Genomic DNA, 22,836 nt, shown 5'->3' on the forward strand with positions numbered 1-22,836 from the left:
ATGGACCCATGGTTGTTTAATCTAAAAATACCTCTAAATTGAGTGAAAAATGTTCAAGGGTATGGATCCATGGTTGTTTATTTCAAAAATATCATTAATATTTTTTTTATAAAAAATAAAATTGACCAAATAAAAACATAAAATAATTGTCTATTTTTATTAGGGGCAAAAATGACATTTTTGTTTTTAATTTATTTTGATTAACCCGAAACCACCCCCAGGATTTTTTAACACGCCAGTGTTTGGTAAAACAGACAACATATAGCATTAAATTGGTGTTTAATTAAAACACTGGTGCATTCAAAAATCAATGGGGTCTCAGGTTTGTCCTGCGACGATGGTTGCAGGAAATGTAATCTCCAAGATGACAATCCACTTACTCTTGAACAGAATTATTTGAACACCAAAAACACTGCTAAAAAATGAGCCAAGTGGTTTGAAGTTTCTAATAATAAAATGGATACCCATCCGCAAAACATCAAGCATCTTCAATTAACCCACATCTCCAATTAAGGGAGGAAGTTGATTCTTATGATACACCAGCTTCACAATTGGAAGACAATCACCCAAGAATAGTTTGGCCTAGGAAATGAACAGCATATTGTATGGCAATAAGAAGTGCTGCCACCTCACTACATTAAGCATCCATCCCATTCACCCTTGACGCTGCTGCATGCAGAAACTTGCCACTATCTCCCATCTCAACATATGCTGCTACATTCTGTTCCTCTTTAAATAATAACTAGCAGGGACTCATGCGATGTTCGGACTTTGTTAAACCAGTTTCAAGCAATAGGGCTAAGGGTGCAGGTTAGTGTACCCAAGTCCGATCCAATTCAATCAAAGCTTTTGCATGGGTGGGTTTGAGTTTTTTTTATCTTTAAGATGGGTTTGAGCAAAAAAAAAAAAACTTGGGCCTAAACTAAACTCATATTGGGCTTAGGTTGAGGCCTCGGGTAATGATTTAATGCAATTTAAGTTTGCTCAACATTTTATGACAATATATATATATATATATATATATATATATATTCTAGACTTTACCCGCCTAACGGATTAGATTTTGAGAATCTAAACCCTCTTCGCACATGAAAATGCAAAATTGTCCCCGTATTCAAGGGTAAGGATGGGTTGGGTTTAAAACCCGCATCTAATTTCCTATTATTTCTTGTTATATAAAAGCAATAAATAACAAAAATAACATAAATAACAAAATTTCCAATTATTTGATTAAAATGTAAAAGAACGCACAAACCATCTATTACCCTTTACATCTAATTCAAAATATTATTAAATTCAACACCTAGTACATAAAGTTTATATGCTTTCAAACAATATGCAAGTTAAGGGGGCTGGGTTAATAATGTACCCTACCCGTAACATATGGGTTGTAGAATCCCAAAAATCCATCCTTCAAACAAAAAAAAAAAAAAAAACCACCCCATCGAGGTTGGTAGGGGTGGATACACACTAGATGGGGTGGAAATTGCCATCCCTAAGTCCAAGATTCTTAGTTAAGATTGAGTTGGGGCTAGGTTAGTAAACTCAAGCTTATCATTGAATTGAACCAAGTTTGAGCTTGAGGTTTGAGACTTAGGATTGGATTGACCCTCAACCCGACCCAACCCACTCAAGTTGCACCTAGTAAGGACCCATGCAATGCATAGGCTTTATTAAGTGAAAGCTAAACAATAAAAGCCTATAAGAGTAGACAATTATTTTATACTTTAACCATTTAAATAATTAATAATTAGTTACATTTTATAGACTACTTTTAATCTTTTTTACAATACAAAAATAACAATATATAATTAAGTGACACCAACCAACTCGACTCGAGTTGGTCAATTTTCTAGTATTTCTAGTGGGTTTCGGTCCAACAATTAGGTTGGAAAAGTGGGAAATTTCTCATACTCCTTAGTCTAAAATACTTTATATTGTAAATTTAAACTTTTTAATAATACCACCATAATTTTTAAATTTAAATCTTTTGAACCAACCAACCAAACAAAAAATTGACCCAAACCAATATAACTCAAGTTGGCTGGTTTTCACTAATGGTTGGTTGGTTTCGTGTGACCAACTCCCCAACCCAGCTAGGTCAATTTGGTTGGCCAAACAACCTACACCTAAATAGAACCAACCTACATCTAGTAAATAACAATAGTTTAATCGCCAATAGTTATTGAAAATTTTCTATTAAATAACAAAACAAAAATATATTTATATATAATTATTAATATATATATATATATATATGTATATATAAGTATATAATAAATATAGATTAAGATTTTAAAATGATTATTAATAAATATCAATTTTATGAAAGTTATTTTATAGAATTATTAATTGATATAGAAATTATTATTATCTATTAAAAACATTTTTTGAAAGTCATTACCAATTTTGCTTATTTGAAAGCTTCAATACCTCTAAATTATTAAATCTATTTTTCATTATTATAATGATATTTAAAAATTTTAAATTATTTATATTTTATATTCTTATTATCAAATATTAAATATATTTTTTCTTTATTTAATCTATTTTATTTGTTTTTAAATAATATTTAAAATGTGATTTAGTTATTCATTTTTGTAATATTTAAAATATTTAATATTAGTTATTTACAATATTATTTATCTATTTAAATAATATCATTATTTAGTTTTTTCAATATTACTTATTTATTGAATCTCATAATCTATAAAATTATAAGATATACTATTATTACACTATTTTGTTATTAATTTTGTAAAATATAAAATTATTAATTCAAATATTATGGAATCTATTATAACGACTTTCTACTCTTAATAAAATTTTTTATTTTATCACATAATTTTGATATTTTAACTATCTAAAATTTAGTTATGTTAAATATTTCATATTTAAAATACTTAGTTATTTAAATATTTAAATAAAATGTGAAATATTTAAAATTTGTCATTATTTAAGTTTTATTTATTTTAAATTCATTACATAATATTAAATATTTTTTTATATAATATCTAATTATTTTTAATATTTTATTATTTATAGTATTTACTTATTGAAATTTTTAAATAATATTTTTAAATTTTAATTTTTTATTATTTGAATAATTCATAAAATTATAATTTATATTGTTAGTACATAATTTTGTTATGAATTTCATAATAGTATAAAATTATTAAGAAAATTATGAATTTACATAATTTCATTATAATATTTAAATATCTTAAATTTTTTAATTTGAACTTTCTTTTGATAGATATAGATGACAAGTGGTGTAGGATAAATAGGAATTAGAGATTATTTAGGAGATAAACTCTTTACTAAATTAGAGATAATTAGTAATTATATATAATTTAGGAGATAAATAGGAATTATAGATAATTCAGGAGAAAGTGGGGGATAGTGTTGCCACTTAGCTAGATTAGATTAGATTTTGGTGGAGAGAAATTTTAAGAATAGTTTTAGGAAGGGATATCCAAAGGGATGAACATAGAGGAAAGATGGATAGGCCAGACATGCTGAGATGTCAAAACGAGAGAAAGAGGAGGGAGTGATAAGGTGGCTTCATGAGGAAGAAAGAAAGGATAAAATGAAGAGGGGTTGAGAGTTCTCGGTTGGAGTATGGGAGAAAGCTTAGGCCATGATGTGGCATGTTTCTACTTTAGTATATATATAGATGTCTGTTGGAGTCCTAGTCGACATAGATCATACCCTACTTTGTTGTTATCAATTGAAACTTTAGAACAAACCACTGAATAGATCCGTTTGTGAACCTAAGGATTTAGTAAAATATCAACAAAAAAACTTGATTTCTTGCGTATGGAGATGGCAATTTCGTGGGAATTTTAGGATATCTAGTCCATCCTAATCCTATAGGGTTTGGATTTTGACCTTAAGATACCCAAAGCCAATTATACTTAATGTGAATACTCATTCCCCATACCGGATTGTAGACCTCTCTCTCTCTCTCTCTCTCTCTCTCTCTCTCTCTCTCTCTCTCTCTCTCTCTATATATATATATATATATATATATATATAGGCATCTCTGCCACATAAAGGTGATCATTCTTGGCCCACAATATAATATATTTTAAATATATAATATACATATTTTTATGTTATAATAAATATTTGTATTATATATATATACATAAGTATATTTTATTTTATACTAAATGCTTATTATTTTATATAAAATATGAAAACTTTGAATTTTGTTTTAACATAGAAATAAATATTTTTGAATTGACACATGTCAATATTTGAGTCAATTCATGTATGGGAATTGTCCTCCTAAGCAATGCCTTCATTCTCATTCCCTAAGCAATGTGGGACTTGGAAAAACACTCAATAATTGCACTAACTACTTAGTGTTATTTCAAATCCCACATTGCTCAAGTCCCACATTTGCCTTCATTTATAAAAGGATAACTAAGCGAATCCAAACCAAGCCTAGCAATTAAATGAGGCCTATGTTGTACTTTTTTTGTGCCATAGGCCTAAAGCCTAGCTAAGCCCAAGTTAACTTAGGCTTCAGCAAATTTTTTTATATGTATTACTTGTTGTTTGATTTAAATTTTTAAATAATTAAATGTTTATTATTTGATGCCATGAGCATAAAGTCATTACCCATTATGCCTAGAAAGCTCGTAAGTCGGGCGTGGGCTTGGGCTTGGGCTTGTAATCTAAGACTAAGGGTGGGCTAGGTTGGACTCAAGCCTAGGTTAAAGACCTCATCATTTGTATTGTACCTAGCACGACCCGACCTATGATCATCCCAACTATTACACCATTTTTTGTTAAGAGGGGCATCACATTTTACTTAAGTAATGTAAAATTGGGTGCAAAGTTCCAAGTATCAAAAAATGCAAAAAGCATTAAAGAAGCAATTAAAAGAAATGTATCTCGATCACTTTTGGATATGCTTTGGATATTCATGGATATGATGGAAAAATTAAAATACATATGGATATTCTGTGGAAATTCAAATAATGTATTAAAAAATATATGAATTGTATATAATCTATGGCTTTATAACTCCATACATAAGAAAAATGTATTTTAATAGTCTATGACTTTATGTAAATTGTAATGTCACCATAAAAATGGGATGTGTAAACTATGGGAATATCTCAAGAAACCATTGATACATACACTTATGCATAGCTTAACAAAAAATACTATAAATCTCAGCAATTATCATGTAAGGGTTGCAAAATTTAAAATAAACAAAGTTCAATAAATAATGGCGATATGCTATAGTAGAAAAACCACCTTCTCTTATGAAATTAGTTAAAATTCTCTTAAATGGATAATTAGGATTATAGAGGCAAAATTATTAAGTGCTAGTTTGTTTATGGCTCGAGACCTAGTATTTGCAAATGAATATTTTTCTACTTTAATATGCATAGATATAAAATGGTTTCTTATCAATGCTTCTTTCACAAGACGTCACAAAGTGAGTGGTTAGAATGCTTATCCTTCAAGTAATCAAACTAGGTTCAAATACTTCTAACATCTTAGTTTTATACAAGGCTAGTTTTAAATATATTTCAATGGAATTAATTTAGTTAATTATGAGATGGAAATAATTAATGAAACTAAGTAATGTTATAAGTGGTGTGTTAAATAAGGTTAGTTATGAGGTTAATTATATAAAATAGAGTGTTAAATATAATCAATTATAGTAAGTTTAATAGGCACTATAATAAAGGTAACTAAATTTAAATTTCAAATTTGAAAAAAAAATAATAGCAACAATAGGATATGTCAAATGATAATCAGATGAGATTTGTTTGGATAGAACAAGTTTGGGGATTTAGGAGAGGAAAAGTTAAACAGGTTTGGGATCAAAATTACCTAAATGGGTTCGAGCATAGAAAAGGGCAAATTGTAGGAATACCCTACCCACTATGATCCCTTCTTGCATACCAAAATTTGATAGAACTGAACCGCAGTTTAAAAGAGCAAGTAAATGAAGGGATTTAATAAAGTATTCAAATGAATACTACATGGTGTCATTGGGTAACCATAAAGGTCAGGAAGAAAAAAGAACAATGAAGAAGGCAAAACCATCTCAAAATCCTCATCCAGTGCTTGGTATCATACCCCTCGGTCCTATAATAGAGCAGCACATGGGCTTGCCCAATTTGCTCTATTATTTTGGATGAGATATATCCTCCAAGTTGAAAGTTAAATAAAGCACTTGCCCTATGGCTTCAAAAAAAAAGAAGAAGAAGAAGAAGGCAAATTTTAGATTTTAAAAGAACTAACTAGCACATGATGTTAGATTCATATGGATGTTTTAGACTGATGCATTTACCCAATAGAGGAGTCTTAGCCAACTGAGTGATAGTTCAATTGGTTTATAAATGGGTTTGTCCCAAAAGAGATGTAGATTCGAATCCTGCTATTGCTCCCACTAACTTTGTGTATGTTTGGTTTTGTGGGAGTTTCCTGAAAGGCATTTTTTAGATAATCGTTTATATGAAAAACACTACTTAAACGTTTTTTTTGGTTTTTCTATTTGGTTGGACATTTTATGGGTGTTTCAAGTAACACCCCATAAAGTTGCTTTCCACCTGAAATAAAGTGCGCCACGTCAGCATTTCATTTCAAGAAATTCCCAAGCATTGAGGGAAATGTGAATTTAATGTTTTCCCAAATGCCCCATGCACATAAATCAAAGTGTTTCAGTTTTCTAGTGTTTATTTGGTAAACGGTGAAATCAAACAGTGGTTTCATATGCAATAAACACCAATGCCTATATGTGGCAGTGTTTTTTCAATAAACTCTCACAAAATCAAACATATACTTTTATGAAAGAAGAGTATTTAGACTATTGTGAAAGGGGAAAAAAAGGTATTATACTATGTCGAGACGGGGCCAAAGGCGTGTGATTCAATACCAAAAAACAGGAAAGGTGTTAGTTGAGGGGATGTTTTAGTATTTAGAAGAAATATTAGGCGAAGTTGAAAGTCTTTTACCCTATTATTTAACAATATTTATAAACCAATGAAAAAGGTAGAAGAGTTAAAACAAGGGGAAGAGGAAGTAGAACTCCTGACTAAGTCATTAGCAAATTAGCTAGGGATGTTCACAAAATTGTAAAAACCGGTCGAACTAATCCGATTCAACCCGATTTATTTGGTTCTCAAAGACAATCAATCAGTTTCAATTTGAAAAACTTTAGAACCCGATTGTTCGCTTTAGTTTTGAGTTATGATTTTATAAATCAAATTGAAACCAACCCGAACCGATGTAAGTATAAAAGCTTCAAAACATATTCCTGATTTTTTTGTACAATTTTGTCTATTTGTGTTAGGTGTCAAAAATTGATTAGTTTTTTCTTTTGTTATTTGAATACGATGCTTGTCACTCATCTCCCTCTCCCAATCCAATAAAAGTTAACATCAAGTGAGTACTCTATTGTTTAATTTTTTATTTGACTATTTGTGCCTTTTGCATAAAATAGTGAAACTAATAATCAAGGATTAAAATATCGACAAGGGAAGATACGAGATAGCCACGACAATCATATCAGTTGTGCGTAACGGTTTGATATGCCATTGCATCGGCGCATATCAGCTGATATGCATTGACACAGAGGCGTACCGAACCCACATATCGCATAGAAAAGTGCTTCACTAGAAAAAAAGTTTTAACATGATTCAATCCCTGAAACCCGAGCCATATAACCGCAAGGATCTTAACCATCAAGCTACCTTCCATTTCATGATAATAAATGAAATAAATTATTTTTTATTAAAATTAATTCTTACATTTAATCTAAACAAATAGTATAATCAATAACTCCAAGTATAAATTAACAAGAATAATATTCAAAATTATTATTTTATAAACCAACAAAATAAATAATTTATCAAATCCACACACACACACACACACACACATATATATATATATATATATATATATATATATATATATATATATAAATGATTTTAAAATTTAATAAATTTATACAAATAAAAATATTATTAATAGAATAATTATTTTAATACTTAGAGTTATTTATGTAGACTTGATAAATTACAATAATTATTTTATAAATTATTAATTAATATTTTTATTTGCATTAAATAACAATGTATTTATTATTACAAAGATAATATATTGTTTATAAAATATTTGAGAATATAATATAAATTGAATCTATCAAATCCACTAATCTACATTTAAATAAAAATTAAGTCTTTATTTTAAAAATTCATAAAAATAAAAATATGAATAATGAATAATTATTTTAGTAATTAAAATTTATGAATTTTCATATGATATGCATCTTCAAATTTTCATTTACAGTTTATATAAACATATTTATTGTTTACAAAAGTGAAAGTATTATTTATTGAACATTTGTAAATTAATTTTTAGTTGATTTTTTTGTTGATGTTAAAAATTGAAAATAGTAAAATAGAAATAATTGATATAATAATTCAAATATATGGTTGCGTATTTTTTTGTGCTTTGGATTTTAATAAAACTAAAAATTGATGCATTATCAATAAAATTGTATAATATCTATGCATCACATTATATCAATAATAATATATTTATTCAGATATATCATTAAAATATACAATTCTTATGTATTTATACGATCTTTATAGTTATTTTGACATTAAACTTGAAGTTATTAATATAATTATTGAAATTATATGCATTTCCTTAGCGTATTCAAGCATTTTTCATATTTTTTATCCATATTCATGCGTTTTTCAAGCGTATTCCTATCCAAACTGTCCAATATGATACTCGATACTGATACTTTAATCCTTGTTAATAATCAATTTCTATCTAATATTCTTAATTAATTAATTTTTTATTAATTATTAATTAACTTTTTACATAATGAATCCTGTATTTTTATTGAAAAGTGTGTGATCCGTAAGAAACGATAGCTTTGGTAAAAAATATCATCATCCGATATTCGATTTTGATTGTTATTAAAATTAACCCGTTAAATTTGATTCTATTGGTAAAATTAACTGAAACCGAACCCAATCGACCCGATAACAGGCCTAGTTTTTTATGACCAATAGCTAATTGGCTCATAAGGGCAACTTTGCTGCTACTGGAGTCTACTGCTCACATATTCGGCTAGCGGTGTTGCGTTGATTCTGAGTTCGCCACGTGTTGCAAAAGGAAAATGAGGCACGCGCTCTCCACACACCCCTTATATAAAGCCCCTTTCTCTGATTCTCCCTTTAACAGGGTTCGTTCGCCAAAGAACAGACTGAAGGAGATCGTAATTCGGAAGTCGAAAAGGTCGTGTTCTAATAAGTTCCAACCAAACATCAACAAGGTATACGCGCATGTTGCGATCACTTCTTCTCTATTTCGCTTTCATTTTCATGTTTTCTTTCTCTGTAAATTTGGAAATAAAGTAACATCCGATTTTTTAACTAATTTATTTTTACTGTAATTATCTTGTTGCGCTCGCTGCATGATGTGCCTTTTCATTTCAATCAATTGGGTTCAGATATTTTGGAATGTTTTGAAGCATAATGAGATCGATTTTTTCGTACATCTTTTATTCCTTTGTTTGTTTTCTTAGAATTTGTTCGCAAATTGGATTTATACAGAATTTACATAATTCGAAAATTTTACGCGTTTCTCTCCGATGATGCTTTGATATGAGCTATTGATCAGAGGCGTCATGGTTGAAAAGTTGAAAACAGCTACTCAAAGATAAGTTTTCAATTATTTAGCTCCGCCGCTTCAACAACAATACCAGAATCTCTAATGAGAAACAGGAGCAAGTATTAGTATCTTATCTGGGTGTTGGCATGCAGTGTGCTTGTCCTCGCTATTTAAGGGAAAATTTGAAAGTATATGAACTTGAAAGTTTAACTTTTCCGAAACTAATTTCAAAAACCAATGTTTTAATATATTACTAGGTCGGATCGTTTGTCTAGCCACAGATTACAAGAACACGAAAAATATATTTCTCATTCTTTCCATGTAAAGCTTTCTTTTTTCCTGTCCTTCTTCTTCTTTCGTTCTTCTTTCTTTCTCTTGGTGGTGTAGAGGCACCAAACAAACAGTGTTGATTTAAGTCGGTGAGGAATCATATTTTAGAATGCTTTAGAGACGAGCATCTATTCCCTTGTCAGATGAGGTCATTTTTACTTTTTTTTTTATCAATATATGTACTTTGTCTTAATATTATCCATTATATAAAACTTTTTAATTCTTGCTTGTGGTCATTCATGTATGAGGATGCAAAGTAGGAGTGATGCAGGAGGACCAATTTGATCATGCAAAATCTTTGTTTTTAGTGATTTGTATGTTTGTTGTTTTTTAGGGTTACTTTTGGTCATCAACTCAATTCAACTAAGTCTTACCCCAACTATGTGGGATCAGCTACATAAATCCCGCCCATTGCGCGCTGTTCAATGTTATATCCATTGTTAACAATGGGCATTAAATAATTTATTACGACTTCAACCCATGTCGTTTTTGGTCTGGACCTAGTTCTTCTAGATATGGGTGCAAGTTGGGCCGGTTTAGGTTGGGTTGAGGTCAACCCTATCTGAACCCGAGTTGTTGAACTCCCAACCCTAACCCTAACCCTAACCCACCCTAAAACTTTGGGTTGGGTTATGACCAGGTTGGCTTTGGGTTAATCTCAGGTTGGCCTGACTTCTCTACTTTCTTTTGCCAAATATTCTTATTTATCAGACCCTAAGGGTTCATGTTAATTCAATTTTAGCATTAACATGGTTATCATGTTCTAGAAAAAATTGTTGACACTCAATTTATATGCATACATGTATAAATATATAAATGCATATATACATAAATACAATGGATGGTTGCATATACATACATGCGTGAATAGTGAATACATAAATACACAAGTACTTACATGCATAAGTGCATTTTTATATATTATTTATAAATACAAATATGAAGTTAAGTCGGGTTTGGGTTCGGGATGGTCAAGGCCTCAATCTAACCCTAACCCGAACTTCAACCCAACTCTACCTTTTTGGGCTCAGTTCAGGCTAACCCAGATCAAGTTGCAGCCCTACTTCTAGACCCTTCAACTTGTAGCAGATCACTTCTTACTGGCTCTGTAGATTGCCTTTTATGCATGGTACTTTAGTCATTAGTAGTTCAGTTTAAAAGAAAGCCATTTGAGTGCTCAAGAGTCCATTGAATTTTTAAGTAGTTATGTAAGCTATCGGTATTTTTGGATGAGTAAGTTGTTTTATTTTGATGGTCCAGATTAATAGAAATTGGTGTTTAGGATTTATTGTTAGTAGGGTTTGAATATATAAGGTTGAACTCTAGGCATATTCTTAAGAAAGAAAACTCTTTCTTCTGCTAGTACTAGTGAAGAAGCCTAAACACTATATTCTCCCACTCTACTGAATTCCTCCCACAGACATGTGCACATCCACACACATTTGGGACTGAATCCAACACTTAACTTGGTGGTTTGATTTGTTTTTCTCTTGTTGCTGCACCATTTTCGGTATTAGAGCCTAAGGAACTAGATCTATACCATTGCTTGTTAAATATGAGGCACATGATTGAAGATTTGTCATGGATGCTCAAGCATTGTGTTTATGCAAGTGCAAAGAGGCCCATATGGAGATTTCAGAAGCCTGACTTGAAACTTGTAAACATATTGGAAGCATTATTGTCAAGGCAATGCCTAGGCGCATATGGAGATTTCAGGAGCCTGACTTGAAACTTTAAACATATTGGAAGCATAGTTGTCAAGGCAACGCTTAGGCGCATATGGAGATTTCAGGAGCCTGACTTGAAACTTTAAACATATTGGAAGCATAGTTGTCAAGGCAGCGGCTAGGTGCATATGGAGATTTCAGAAGCCTGACTTGAAACTTTAAACATATAGGAAGCATAGTTGTCAAGGTGATGCCTAGGCGGGCACCTAGGCAACAAGGTGCCCTTGGAGGCTCGCCTTGCCTAATTACTAAGTAGTTTTGTACATTATGCTAAAATACTTTTATATTCTTAATTTTTTGAGATTATAATTATAAATTGGACATTATTAAACTAAAATATTCATTTTGTGTGTTTATATTCTAATTTCCTTTTATTATTTTCTTATTTGTTAGGGTTTAATCAACACAAACATTGCTAAATGCTGTATTTTCTTCTTCTTTTCCTATAACAAAATAAGGGTTCAGCCCCCACATTTTTCGAATTTTCTTTTCCTTCTTTTTCTTACAAATATTGTTGATTTTATGTACTTTAACTTAAGGTTATACTTATCATATAAAAAAAACATGAAGGTTATACTTTTCCTATGAAAATTATGGATAATTATTTAAGGAAATATGGTTATGGAACCTAGGGAACTACCCTAGTATATATGTTTTTTACTTAAAAAAACACATTGACTAGGTGGGCGCCTAGGTGACAAGGTGCTCCCCTGTTGCCTAGCCTTGCCTTGGTGCCTTGAAAACTATGTTTGAAAGGCAGTCTTGAAGATAAATACAAAGAAGAAGAAGAAAACCTCTTCCACTATGATGAAAACAGAGAAAAAATGGGGCATGGTGGCCTTGAAGAAAGGCCTTGAATAGATTTTGAATTAAAATTGAGGTGGTTGATTTTCATAGGAAAATGCATTTGGAGGACTACTTGGATTGAGAAACCAGCATTTAGAATTATTTTGGTGGGAAGCAAATGGTGGAAGAGAGGAAGGCGTTGGCTGAATTTGGAAGGGACTTGCATTTCAATGGTGGAAGAGAGTTGAGGAGTGACAATCTTATTAAGAGAAGCCAAAAAACAGCACTTGAGAACAAATGGAAACTAAGATGTAAAAGCAATTTCTCCCAGTTGGTTATACTGTGGAATTAAATTCCATTCTCTAAGGCAAAGGAATATGATATTGGAGTATACAACCGAGTTTAGTAACCTCTATATTCAGGTTGGACTTAATTAGAATAATGAACAGCTAACATCAAATTACAAGGTATAAGCCTTGTACACTTTTTAAAGCACTGATACTAGTCAATTCTCAAAACATGCGCTCTATGCTTGTGCTTCAATGGTCCTAATATCAAAATACCACATAAAATAATATGATCCAAGGCTGAGGTTGGCTAAATGAGCCTGAAGTGTTAGTTCACAAGCCGAAGTGTAGATGCACAAAGCTTTGCTCATTGCACCCTTAATAGCACATTGATCAGGATCTTCTTCTACTTCCCCCAGATAAACAACTAGCAACTTGACTTATTATCCTTGTTGAGTCTTTAATGCAGCTAAATGCCAACTAGGATTTTTTCACAATGGCCAAACTTTTTGCAAATTCCTGTCCTCTCCTAATGCGTCTAATGGTCATACATGGGTAGATAAGCAGGAAAACCCATTCATCCAATTATGTTCTTTTTTTTTCTTGGGTAGAAAAATTCGTCCAATTATATTCATGATATTTAATATGGTACTGCATCCACATTTTGCATTGAGTTTCAAACCACTTTATATTTCTTAGAGGATTACCACAATATAGGGCCAAGCCTGTTCATAAAGTGTCATTGTCTCTCCACAATCCCAATCTAGAAAGGTGAGAATTCTTGCATCAAAACAATAGTAATGTTGCTTGCATAGTTTTTTCTTTCAAAAATACGATCCCCAATCTTAGGTGGAGCAGTCAGAAAACCATGTCAGCATATAATCATTTCATGCTTTTGTTCTTTTTTTTTTTCCAATTTTTTCATGTTGACTAGTTGTCTATGATACCCGGATACCTGTACATACTACATAGGGCTGCAACTTGAACCAGGTTAGCCTGAACCCAACCCTAATCCAATCTGAAAAAGGCTGTTGGGTTGGGTCGGGTTGACAATTTGGTTAGGATTAGGGTTGACTTTTACCAACCTGCATTCACTTGGAGTTGGGTTAGAGTTGACCACCCCTTGGGCAACCCAACCCAACCCAATTGTATGTATTATAGTCTTGCTGCATGCTATCGTAATTCATTCATCTTAATTCATAGCCATATATGCCCATATGGATATGGATTTATATGTTTTTTTTTTTTTTTTCATTTATTTGCAGGTGCTTGTCCATTTTGTATGTTTTGTTTTCTTCTAATTTTCTTTCCCATATTTGTTATTGTGACCAATGGATGATGTATCAAATTATTGGTTTGATCTTATTAGTTGCCATTAGTGACTTTCATTCCATAATTTTATATTTTATTATTGCTGATTTCATGATTTTATATTTTTAATAGGAGATCTATCAGAATTTATAATAGACTCTAATCATTTGAAATGTTTTTTTTTTTTTTTTTAACTTTTGTAGTAAAAGAACCAATGATAGTGATAGCAATAAAACAAATAAAAATAGAAAATATAGTCAGCATATAGTCATGAAAGTTGAGTCGAGGTCTTTTGGTCGAAGACTAAGTAAATTTGAGAAATTTTATGAGACTTTTAAGAGAATGGGAGGAAGGTTGGGTTTCGCCCAGCCCAACCTGAAGTCAACTTCAGGTTGGATCGGGTTGAGGGTTAATAACTTTGGGTTGGGCTAGGTTTGGCCTTAATCTTTCCTTAACCAGCTTGACTCACACCCCTACCTGTACATGCCAAGTATACTGGTGTCAGATACAATATTGGATACTACATGGATACTTCTAGATGTACTATATTGCATTAATACTTAGAAAATGTGTAAAATGATATGTTTCAAGAAATTATACCATAAAAAATCTGCACATGTTAGAAAATTAAATTTGGTAAGACATAAGTCTTCAGAAATAAGATGTTTAACTTCAAAAACTAGATATAAATGCATGGCATAAGCATATTATATGGGATACCCTTGTCTGTATCCAGGATTTTAGGAAATGGAGATTGGAGTCTTATCTCCATAGCCATGTCCATGTCATATCTGTATCTAGGTACCATAATTAGTTGTTAGTTTAAAACTTCCTGTTCATTATGTTCTACATTTTCAAATAAGCATGCTATCTTTCAAATTTCGCAGGTGTCAACTTAATGCTGGACGCCAACCTTTAGATAATGTTGCACGCGCTTTCAGTTCATTCTACTACTAGCCAGTGCTCACCTCAAAGTCATGTAACTTTTTTATCAACACTCCCAACTGTGTATTTGGTCTTCTTTTGTCCCATAAATTGTATATGGAATGAATATGTTATAGTTTTAGAGCTCATATATTTTTAGTTTTTGTTTAAATAATGTTTACTAGCCGACCTCATATAGTTGGGATAAGGCATTGATGATGATGATGATGATTTAAATGATGTTTACTAATTTGTTTCAATTATTGAGAAAATATAGCATGTCACTTCTCACTATCAATGATCGTGGTGTCATAACTCCATGTCAAACATAGTATGATTGGCTAGATGGTCAGCAGCGCAGCAAGTCAATATCCACATTATTCTATTTATCCAAACAATAAAACTTCATTGGGTGGACTGCATCATATTCCCTTTAACCATTAATAATTGAGTATTTGCGTCAAAACCTGGATAATTGGTCCCTGGCTCGCAAAGAAACCTGAACAGAAATATCCTCCTTGTAGGAGGATTCTACACCCTATACAGTTTACTACTTGACATTGGTTTGCATGGTTTAGAATAATGTCAACTGTCAAGAAAAGAGGTGGAGATTAGATTTGTAGGATAGCATGTTATACTATTCTTGACCAATGATGCATGTAACATCTATTGTGTGCATGTAGGATGAGTCCTTCCAATTCTCACATGCTAATGATAGATTTATGTCGTAGGCCAATTTCTTTTTCTCCAGGGGGTATAAAGAATCTGGTTGTTGTTCATTTCTATATCTATCTCTTCTGTTTCTAACTTTATCTTCCATTGTTTTTCACTTTTTCCCCATTCAGGGATCGAATGCCTCCGATTTTACATCTCATAATCGCAAGTTCTTATACCCAATGTGTAGATTTTACTTGAAGAGTTCAGACTATGGGTATTATTTCAGTCCATTACTAGCAAACCAAAAAAGGTACCTTACTCCAAGGCTAATAGTTTCTGCGACTCTAAATGGAAAAGATGAACCAGAAAGAAGCAGTGTGAAACCTCAGAACAATGGAGAAACCCGAAAGATATTCTCATTGGAATCTGGAAGTATTCAGATCCCCAAGGATCCAAATTTGGAAACTGTGGCATCTACCATAGAGTCAGAAATGAATCTTCCTGAATGTGCTGAGAATCCAGTGAACCAAGGGAACCTTCTTGACAAGTTAAAGGCTCTTCACTTGCATGTACTAGCAATGGAACAATGGAATGCTTGTTGGCTTAAATTATGTCACAGGTACTGCCGTTGATCTTGACCATCCTATAGATAGTTCATGTCATGGATAGCATTTTTTCCCATAAGTTATGCAAATAAATGGCCCTTATCATTGTAATAGTGAACTCTTTACCATTAAAAAAATGAAAAGGAAAAAAAAAATCTTTCCTCTACTATACATATGGCTCTAGCACCAGTAATTGAATGCTAGAAGAGTTTATATCAATGTGAGTCCTAGTCTATTATTTATGCAAGAGGCATCCCATCTTCTGCGGCTCTTCTTGACACCAGTAACTATTCAATTTTACCTCAAAATGCAAGGCTCTTGGCCAGATGAAACCAAGTTTTTTGCCACATCTATATGAGTTCATACACTATGTTACACATACATCCATGCCATAGTTTTCAAGGCGTCTAGGCGATTCTGGGCGACACTGGGGCGCCTAGTCGCCTAGGCGATAAAAGTTTTATAATATAAAAAACTGACTTTTGGCTAGTTTCCTAGTTTTATATACCATTTAGCATGTATGTTAATTGAAAAAATAGCAATTCTCTTTATTAAGAACATTAAATTTCCTCAAAAAATGTGGCAAATCATCACATCTAAAAGATAAAAATCTTTTACATATATTAATTTCATTATTTTCAAAAATAGTACTACTATATTAAGTCTTTAATAGAGCAAATTCATATTAATTAGCAACTAAAGAAGTTTATTAACTTTATATGATAAATATTCAAGATGGAAAGTAAAATAGAAAAAAAAAACAAGGATGGAATTTCTGTTTTATTTAATTAGAGAGAGAATAGAAAAAAGCAACTTTATTATTCTATTCTTTCTTTCCTCTTTCTTTTCTTTCTTTCTTTTTCTCTTCTCAAAACCCTTTGATCTTTTGAATTTCAATAGTAAAACATTAAAACAAAGTATAATTGATATAAATAGCATATAATAAAATGTATTAACACATACATTAATAAGATACAGCAATATAAATGATATTATAAAAGGTGTCCGCCTTGTCATTTTTGTCGCCTAGGCGGGCGCCTAGTTGCTAAAAGTCAAGGTGTTTGGGCAAGGTGCCCAGCCAAGGCTGCCTAGTTGCCTAGGCGACGCCTTGACAACTATGATACATGCATATACATACTCGTATGTATATGTATGTATTTATTAATTTCGTTATACTCTTATTAATTTACAGTTGGCTTGTCTTGGCAGAAACTACCTGGTGAGTGTAACAAACTTAATGCATTATCTGGCATTAAAATGCCTTGACGTGGAGCAACTCAAAGATGACCTTTGTTCAGTTGGTCTTTTAAATTTGGAAACTATCAATCCAAATGTTCTTGCAAGTATTACTGCTAGTATCCAAATACTGGAAAACCTTAAATCTAATTCTTTGAGCAGCAAAGGGAATATAGGAGATGGTATTTATGATATGGGAAGTTCAGACAGACATAAAAAGGCCGATTTCACCATTACAACAATGAGAAAGAAGGCGTTGTGTCATAGAGAATCTTTGTTGGGTTCACTTCGAGATGGCAGAACTACCCATATTATGGTAACAGTTGGTGAGGAAGCTACTGAGAGTGAAACACTTATAGCTGATCTTCTCAAGGAAGGAGCCACCATCTTCCGAATCAACTGTGCACATGGAGACCCAGGTGTTTGGAGTGAGATTATTAGAAGGGTAAAGAGAAGCTCCCAGATGCTAGAGAAGCCATGTCGTATTCTCATGGAGTTGGCTGGACCAAAACTCCGCACAGGTCCCATGAAGGTTGGTCCATGTGTGATGAAAATATCACCTGCGAAGGATGCCAGTGGAAATGTAACTTTCCCTGCCCAAGTTTGGTTATCTTACAAAGGATCTGGACCACCTCCTTCTCACCTTTCTATAAATGCAGTTCTGCATATAGATGACCAAGAATTTCTCAATGGGCTTGAAGTTGGTAATGTTCTACGGTTCCGTGATGCTAGAGGAAAACGGAGAATGCTAAAGATTTCTCAAAAAAGTCATGTTTTTACTGGTATAGGTTGTAGTGCTGAGTGTTCAAATACTGCTTATGTGGAGTCAGGAACAGAATTGTATAAGAAGGGGAAGAAGGGCAGGGTTTCTGTTGGCCAAGTAGTGGATGTACCTGCTGTAGAACAGTTTGTCAGATTGAGAATTGGAGACTTGCTAATTATATCTCGAGATTCATCCTTAACTGCAAAAGATGTTTCAGATAAGTCTGCAGATGATGTCCCACAGATTACTTGTTCTTCTGGCCATCTATTTGATTCAGTCAAACCTGGAGATCCCATTGCATTTGATGATGGAAAGATTTGGGGTGTAATACAGGGAACTAGTATTTCAGAGATTTTAGTATCAATCACTCATGCAGGTATTAGGGGTTCTAAACTCGGTGCAGGAAAATCAATCAACATTCCTGAGAGCAATATTCAATTTGAAGGCCTCACTTCAAAGGATCTTGTTGATCTTGAATTTATTGCTGCTCATGCTGATATGGTGGGAATCTCATTCATCCGAGACATCCGTGATGTTGTGGTTATTTGCCAAGAACTGGAGAAGCGGAACCTTTCTAACATTGGGATTGTGCTAAAGATTGAGACCAAAGGCGGTTTTGAGAAGTTGCCTCTGCTGCTACTTCAGGCAATGCAGGCTCCAAATCCTGTGGGAGTTATGATTGCTAGAGGAGATCTTGCAGTGGAGTGTGGATGGGAAAGGCTTGCAGATATCCAGGAAGAGATTCTGTCTATTTGTAATGCTGCGCACATACCTGTTATCTGGGCAACCCAGGTTCTGGAGTCACTTGTCAAATCAGGTCTTCCTACTAGGGCCGAGATCACAGATGTTGCTAATGGGAAGAAGTAAGTGGAAAAACTAGCATTTTTCTTTTTAATTCTTCAAGTTGATTTTGTTGTGCTTGGAAGAATGTTGGACTTGCAATGGCTATTATGAACATTCTCTCTTTTCCATCATATCTGGAGATATATCCTCCATTATGTTTGCATTTAATGTTTAAAACCATTATAATGGCTTCCAATTTTCACTGTTGCCCTTATTCTAGGATCTTCAACCTCCATCAATTTTGCTCAATAATGTTGGTCCCACCTATGCTCAATTATGTTCATGTTTAAATATAAGAAATGCTCAAGTATATTTTTCCATGTACCGCTTACAAGTGCATCTTACAACATATGTCTGAAATGTTTTGTTAGGGACCCGTCTGGGCTGAGATAATGTTCCAGATGCATGGTCTATGATATGCTTAAACATGTGTTGGTAGAAGGAAAATAAGATGATAAACTATGGTAGCTCATAACAGAAGATATGGCCTCAGATAGCACGTAGTAGAGCGGAAAATATTCAATTGCAGGTTGCTTAGGTGGAACAAAGCAGATGATACAAAATGGACTTAACTGATGGAGGGTAACTATCCAGTCTGCAATATATTTATATATCACACACACGTACACACACACACACACGTACACACACACACGCACACACACACACACGCATATATATATATATATATATATATATATATATAATAGATCTAATATATAGATAAATATTGTAAAATGACGCATATAATATTCTATTTATTTAATGACATAGGCCCGAAGTGCATCCTGGCTCATGATCACCCCTAATGGATAATTGTGAAACCAATTTCATGATATTATTAAAGCAATATCATTCTCTTCTCTTAAAATATCCTTCTATGAATCCCGTCTCATAATTCTTGATATTTGCAATAATGAAAATTGGTCTTTATCATTCTGTCTGAGACTCTTTACATTTTAAGGGGTCACAAATGAGTTGCCTAAAATTATACCCTCTGATAATTAATTTCTCAATTCCAAGTATTGCCTCTGTATTTCCCTAGCTCAGAAATTGCATTTCCCTTTTGAAGAATGAGGGTGCCTGTGGATGACTGAAAGAGTAGGGCATGGAGTTGTACAAAAAGGGGCATTGATTAGTTGATCAGTTTTCTACAAAAATGCATTAAATTATAGCCTCTGGCATGGACAGTAAGGCCTAAGGCTTGCACTTGCTAGATGTATGCCTCGAGTGCAAAGGCAGGGAAAGGGCACACAAATGGCAGAGACCTCAGAATCCTATAACTAGCAACAACTTCTAATGTAAAAGGCCCATGGAATTTTCTAAGTGTGGTTGCTTGAATTCTTTAGAATATTGACAAGAAATTTTGCTGCAGCCCCTGATGTCATCTAGTACAAAAGAGAGGCTAGTTCTTGTTTGTAGACTTTGAACATCTCTATTTTATACACTGATTTTTTCTCTATATTTTCTATTTTAATATGTTGTTTAATCCTTTTTTACTTTGATTAAATGTCAAAGTGTTCAGAACATGGTTTCAGCCAATACCATACGGAAAATTTTTAACTGCATTCATATATTCATCGGTTGAAATTCTAATACTGGATTAGTCTTGATATATACAGTACTACATATAAAATTTAGTCATTACTCTCGATATGCTTTTTAAGTATTTTGATGTTTATGCTTTTAGCACCTTCCCATCTAGCTTCCTCATTTCAGGCTTTGCCTTCTAGAGCCTTGTAGTCTTGCTATATTTTCTGCTAGTGTCAATTAATATGTTCCTGTCCAAAGGATGATTAATGTTGTTGCTTTATATTTCTAATCTTAAACCTTGCTATCCCCCAATAACACAAAGATGAAGGTTAGGGTGGGATCATGATTATCCAGTTATCCCCCAAGAATATAAGGATGTCTCTCTTTTGAAAGCTGAAGAAATATTCTCAGAACTCTGCTTGGTCCAAAATGGACTTCAAAAGAGATACTCTATCTTTTTTGGAAACATTACTAGTTTTGATCTTTTATCTGGCAATGCCGGTCCTAACCTCCCTAAAGTAGGATGGATCTGTCAGTTTTTTTAGTACATATTAGACTTATGTGCAATAAAAGATCCAAACATGACTACTCAGTTCTGGATTTAATTGGCAGGGCAAGTTGCATTATGTTGAACAAAGGGAAGTATATCTCCAAAGCTGTTTCAACATTGGATTCTATCTTGAACAGCAGCTCCCGTAAAGTGAATGCTGAGCTGAAGCCTCTTGTGCTGTCCAGCCGCCTCTTGTAGCAAGTCCTTTGCTTGGATGTGTCATATCTGTTTCCTTTAATACATAGGTATGGAAATGGAATTTTTCTAGTCCAACTACAATATGTAGGATACTTAAACCTGATTTGGATGATATTTCAGGTTCTGTATATATTTTTCTTTTCACTTTATTAAAGATTCATTTCTTCTTTTCATAACTGTATCATCAATTAGTACCCCCCCCCCCAAAAAAAAAAAAAAAAGATCTGTATCATCAATCAATGAATGCTTAACACAAAAAGTGGGTTCCTATTCAATTTCCTTGTTAGTTTCCTGTTATCTTGACCATCCTTTGCTAATGCATTTACACATTGTTTAGTGATTATGTTTCCAAATGTCGTAGTTTTCTAGGTTTCTGAATAGATCTGCGGGCCTCAGTGAGAACTGGGGTGCTTACTGTTCTCATAAGCCAGGGAGGAAGATGTCTTTTTTTTCCTGTTTTACTTTTCTTTTTTTGTGTTGAGGGGGTGGGAAATGACACCTGCAACAAGATTCGAACAGCAGTTATTACGGTTGTCTTGGCGGGGTGCCTTCAGCCCTCCCTTGAGCATCTCTACTTATTTACTGTTACGAGACTGACTCTCTTGCTCATCGTATACCATTTGAACCGACTCGTAAGTAGACCTGGGAATTGGGTTGGGTGTGTCGGATTCGGGTTGGGTCAAGGTATTTCGGGTTGGGCTGTCAAATGCTATACCTTAACCCTAAATGTTTGGGTTAGGATTGACCCATGGGTCAATTCGGGTCATCCTAAAAAATAATTGAAATTTAAAAAATAAAGAAATTAAATGAAAAATGTCAAAATTAAAAGAATTAACCATAAAATTCCAAATATAAAATAAAAAACTTGAACATTTAACAATTTAAAGAGTAAACAATAAAAAGTGGAGACTAAATAGAAAAATTTGAAGAGTGGAAACTTCTAACAATGCATAAATCATCCCAATTAGACTTGACAGTCGGGTCAATGGGTTGACCCATGATCCAACTCAACCCAGTTCTTTTTGGATCAGGTCATTTTCACATTTGAGTAGTTAAATATGGGACCCTAACCCTGCTTTTTTGGGTCGATCGGGTCGGGTTTGCAGGTTGGGTCAACTTTTTGCCAGGTCTACTCGTAACGGGGCAGTAACCCACTCATGTCAATCCAGTGATCATAGTATAAATACAAATATAAATACATTTACTAAGTCTCTATTACATTTACTAAGGCTCGGAAAAAGTATAAATACAAATATGTATAGTATAAATACATACAAAATAAAAGGTTTTGCACTCTACATATTTGTATTTGTACTCCTTCCAAACTGAGCTTAAAGTTTGTATATAAGGCTACATTGATCCTTGAAACCTTACATATAAATGAACGTGCGGTTGATTATCGAAGTTGGGCCTGTATCGA

General features: G+C 32.9%; 1 protein-coding gene across 2 annotated transcripts; it reads left to right on the top strand.

Annotated features, from left to right (window-relative positions):
* Positions 1-9,193: 9,193 nt before the first annotated feature.
* Positions 9,194-21,691, top strand: LOC148864477 (pyruvate kinase family protein). 2 transcript variants are annotated; one of them, XR_016110701.1, is made up of 6 exons: positions 9,194-9,328; positions 14,995-15,086; positions 15,877-16,307; positions 17,503-19,155; positions 19,507-19,717; positions 21,281-21,691. XR_016110701.1 is itself a non-coding variant. In XM_088980802.1 (5 exons), the coding sequence occupies exons 2-5, from the start codon at positions 15,030-15,032 to the stop codon at positions 21,414-21,416; spliced, it is 2,277 nt and encodes a 758-aa protein (XP_088836928.1). In that variant the 5' UTR covers positions 9,194-9,328; positions 14,995-15,029; the 3' UTR covers positions 21,417-21,691. The 2 variants fall into 2 exon arrangements, 1 of the variants encoding a protein (XP_088836928.1); XM_088980802.1 differs by lacking the exon at positions 19,507-19,717.
* Positions 21,692-22,836: the final 1,145 nt, after the last annotated feature.

The sequence above is a fragment of the Nelumbo lutea genome, chromosome 3 (assembly GCF_056320005.1).
Source record: "Nelumbo lutea isolate HS-2025 chromosome 3, American lotus-T2T, whole genome shotgun sequence".
Lineage (NCBI taxonomy): Eukaryota > Viridiplantae > Streptophyta > Magnoliopsida > Proteales > Nelumbonaceae > Nelumbo > Nelumbo lutea.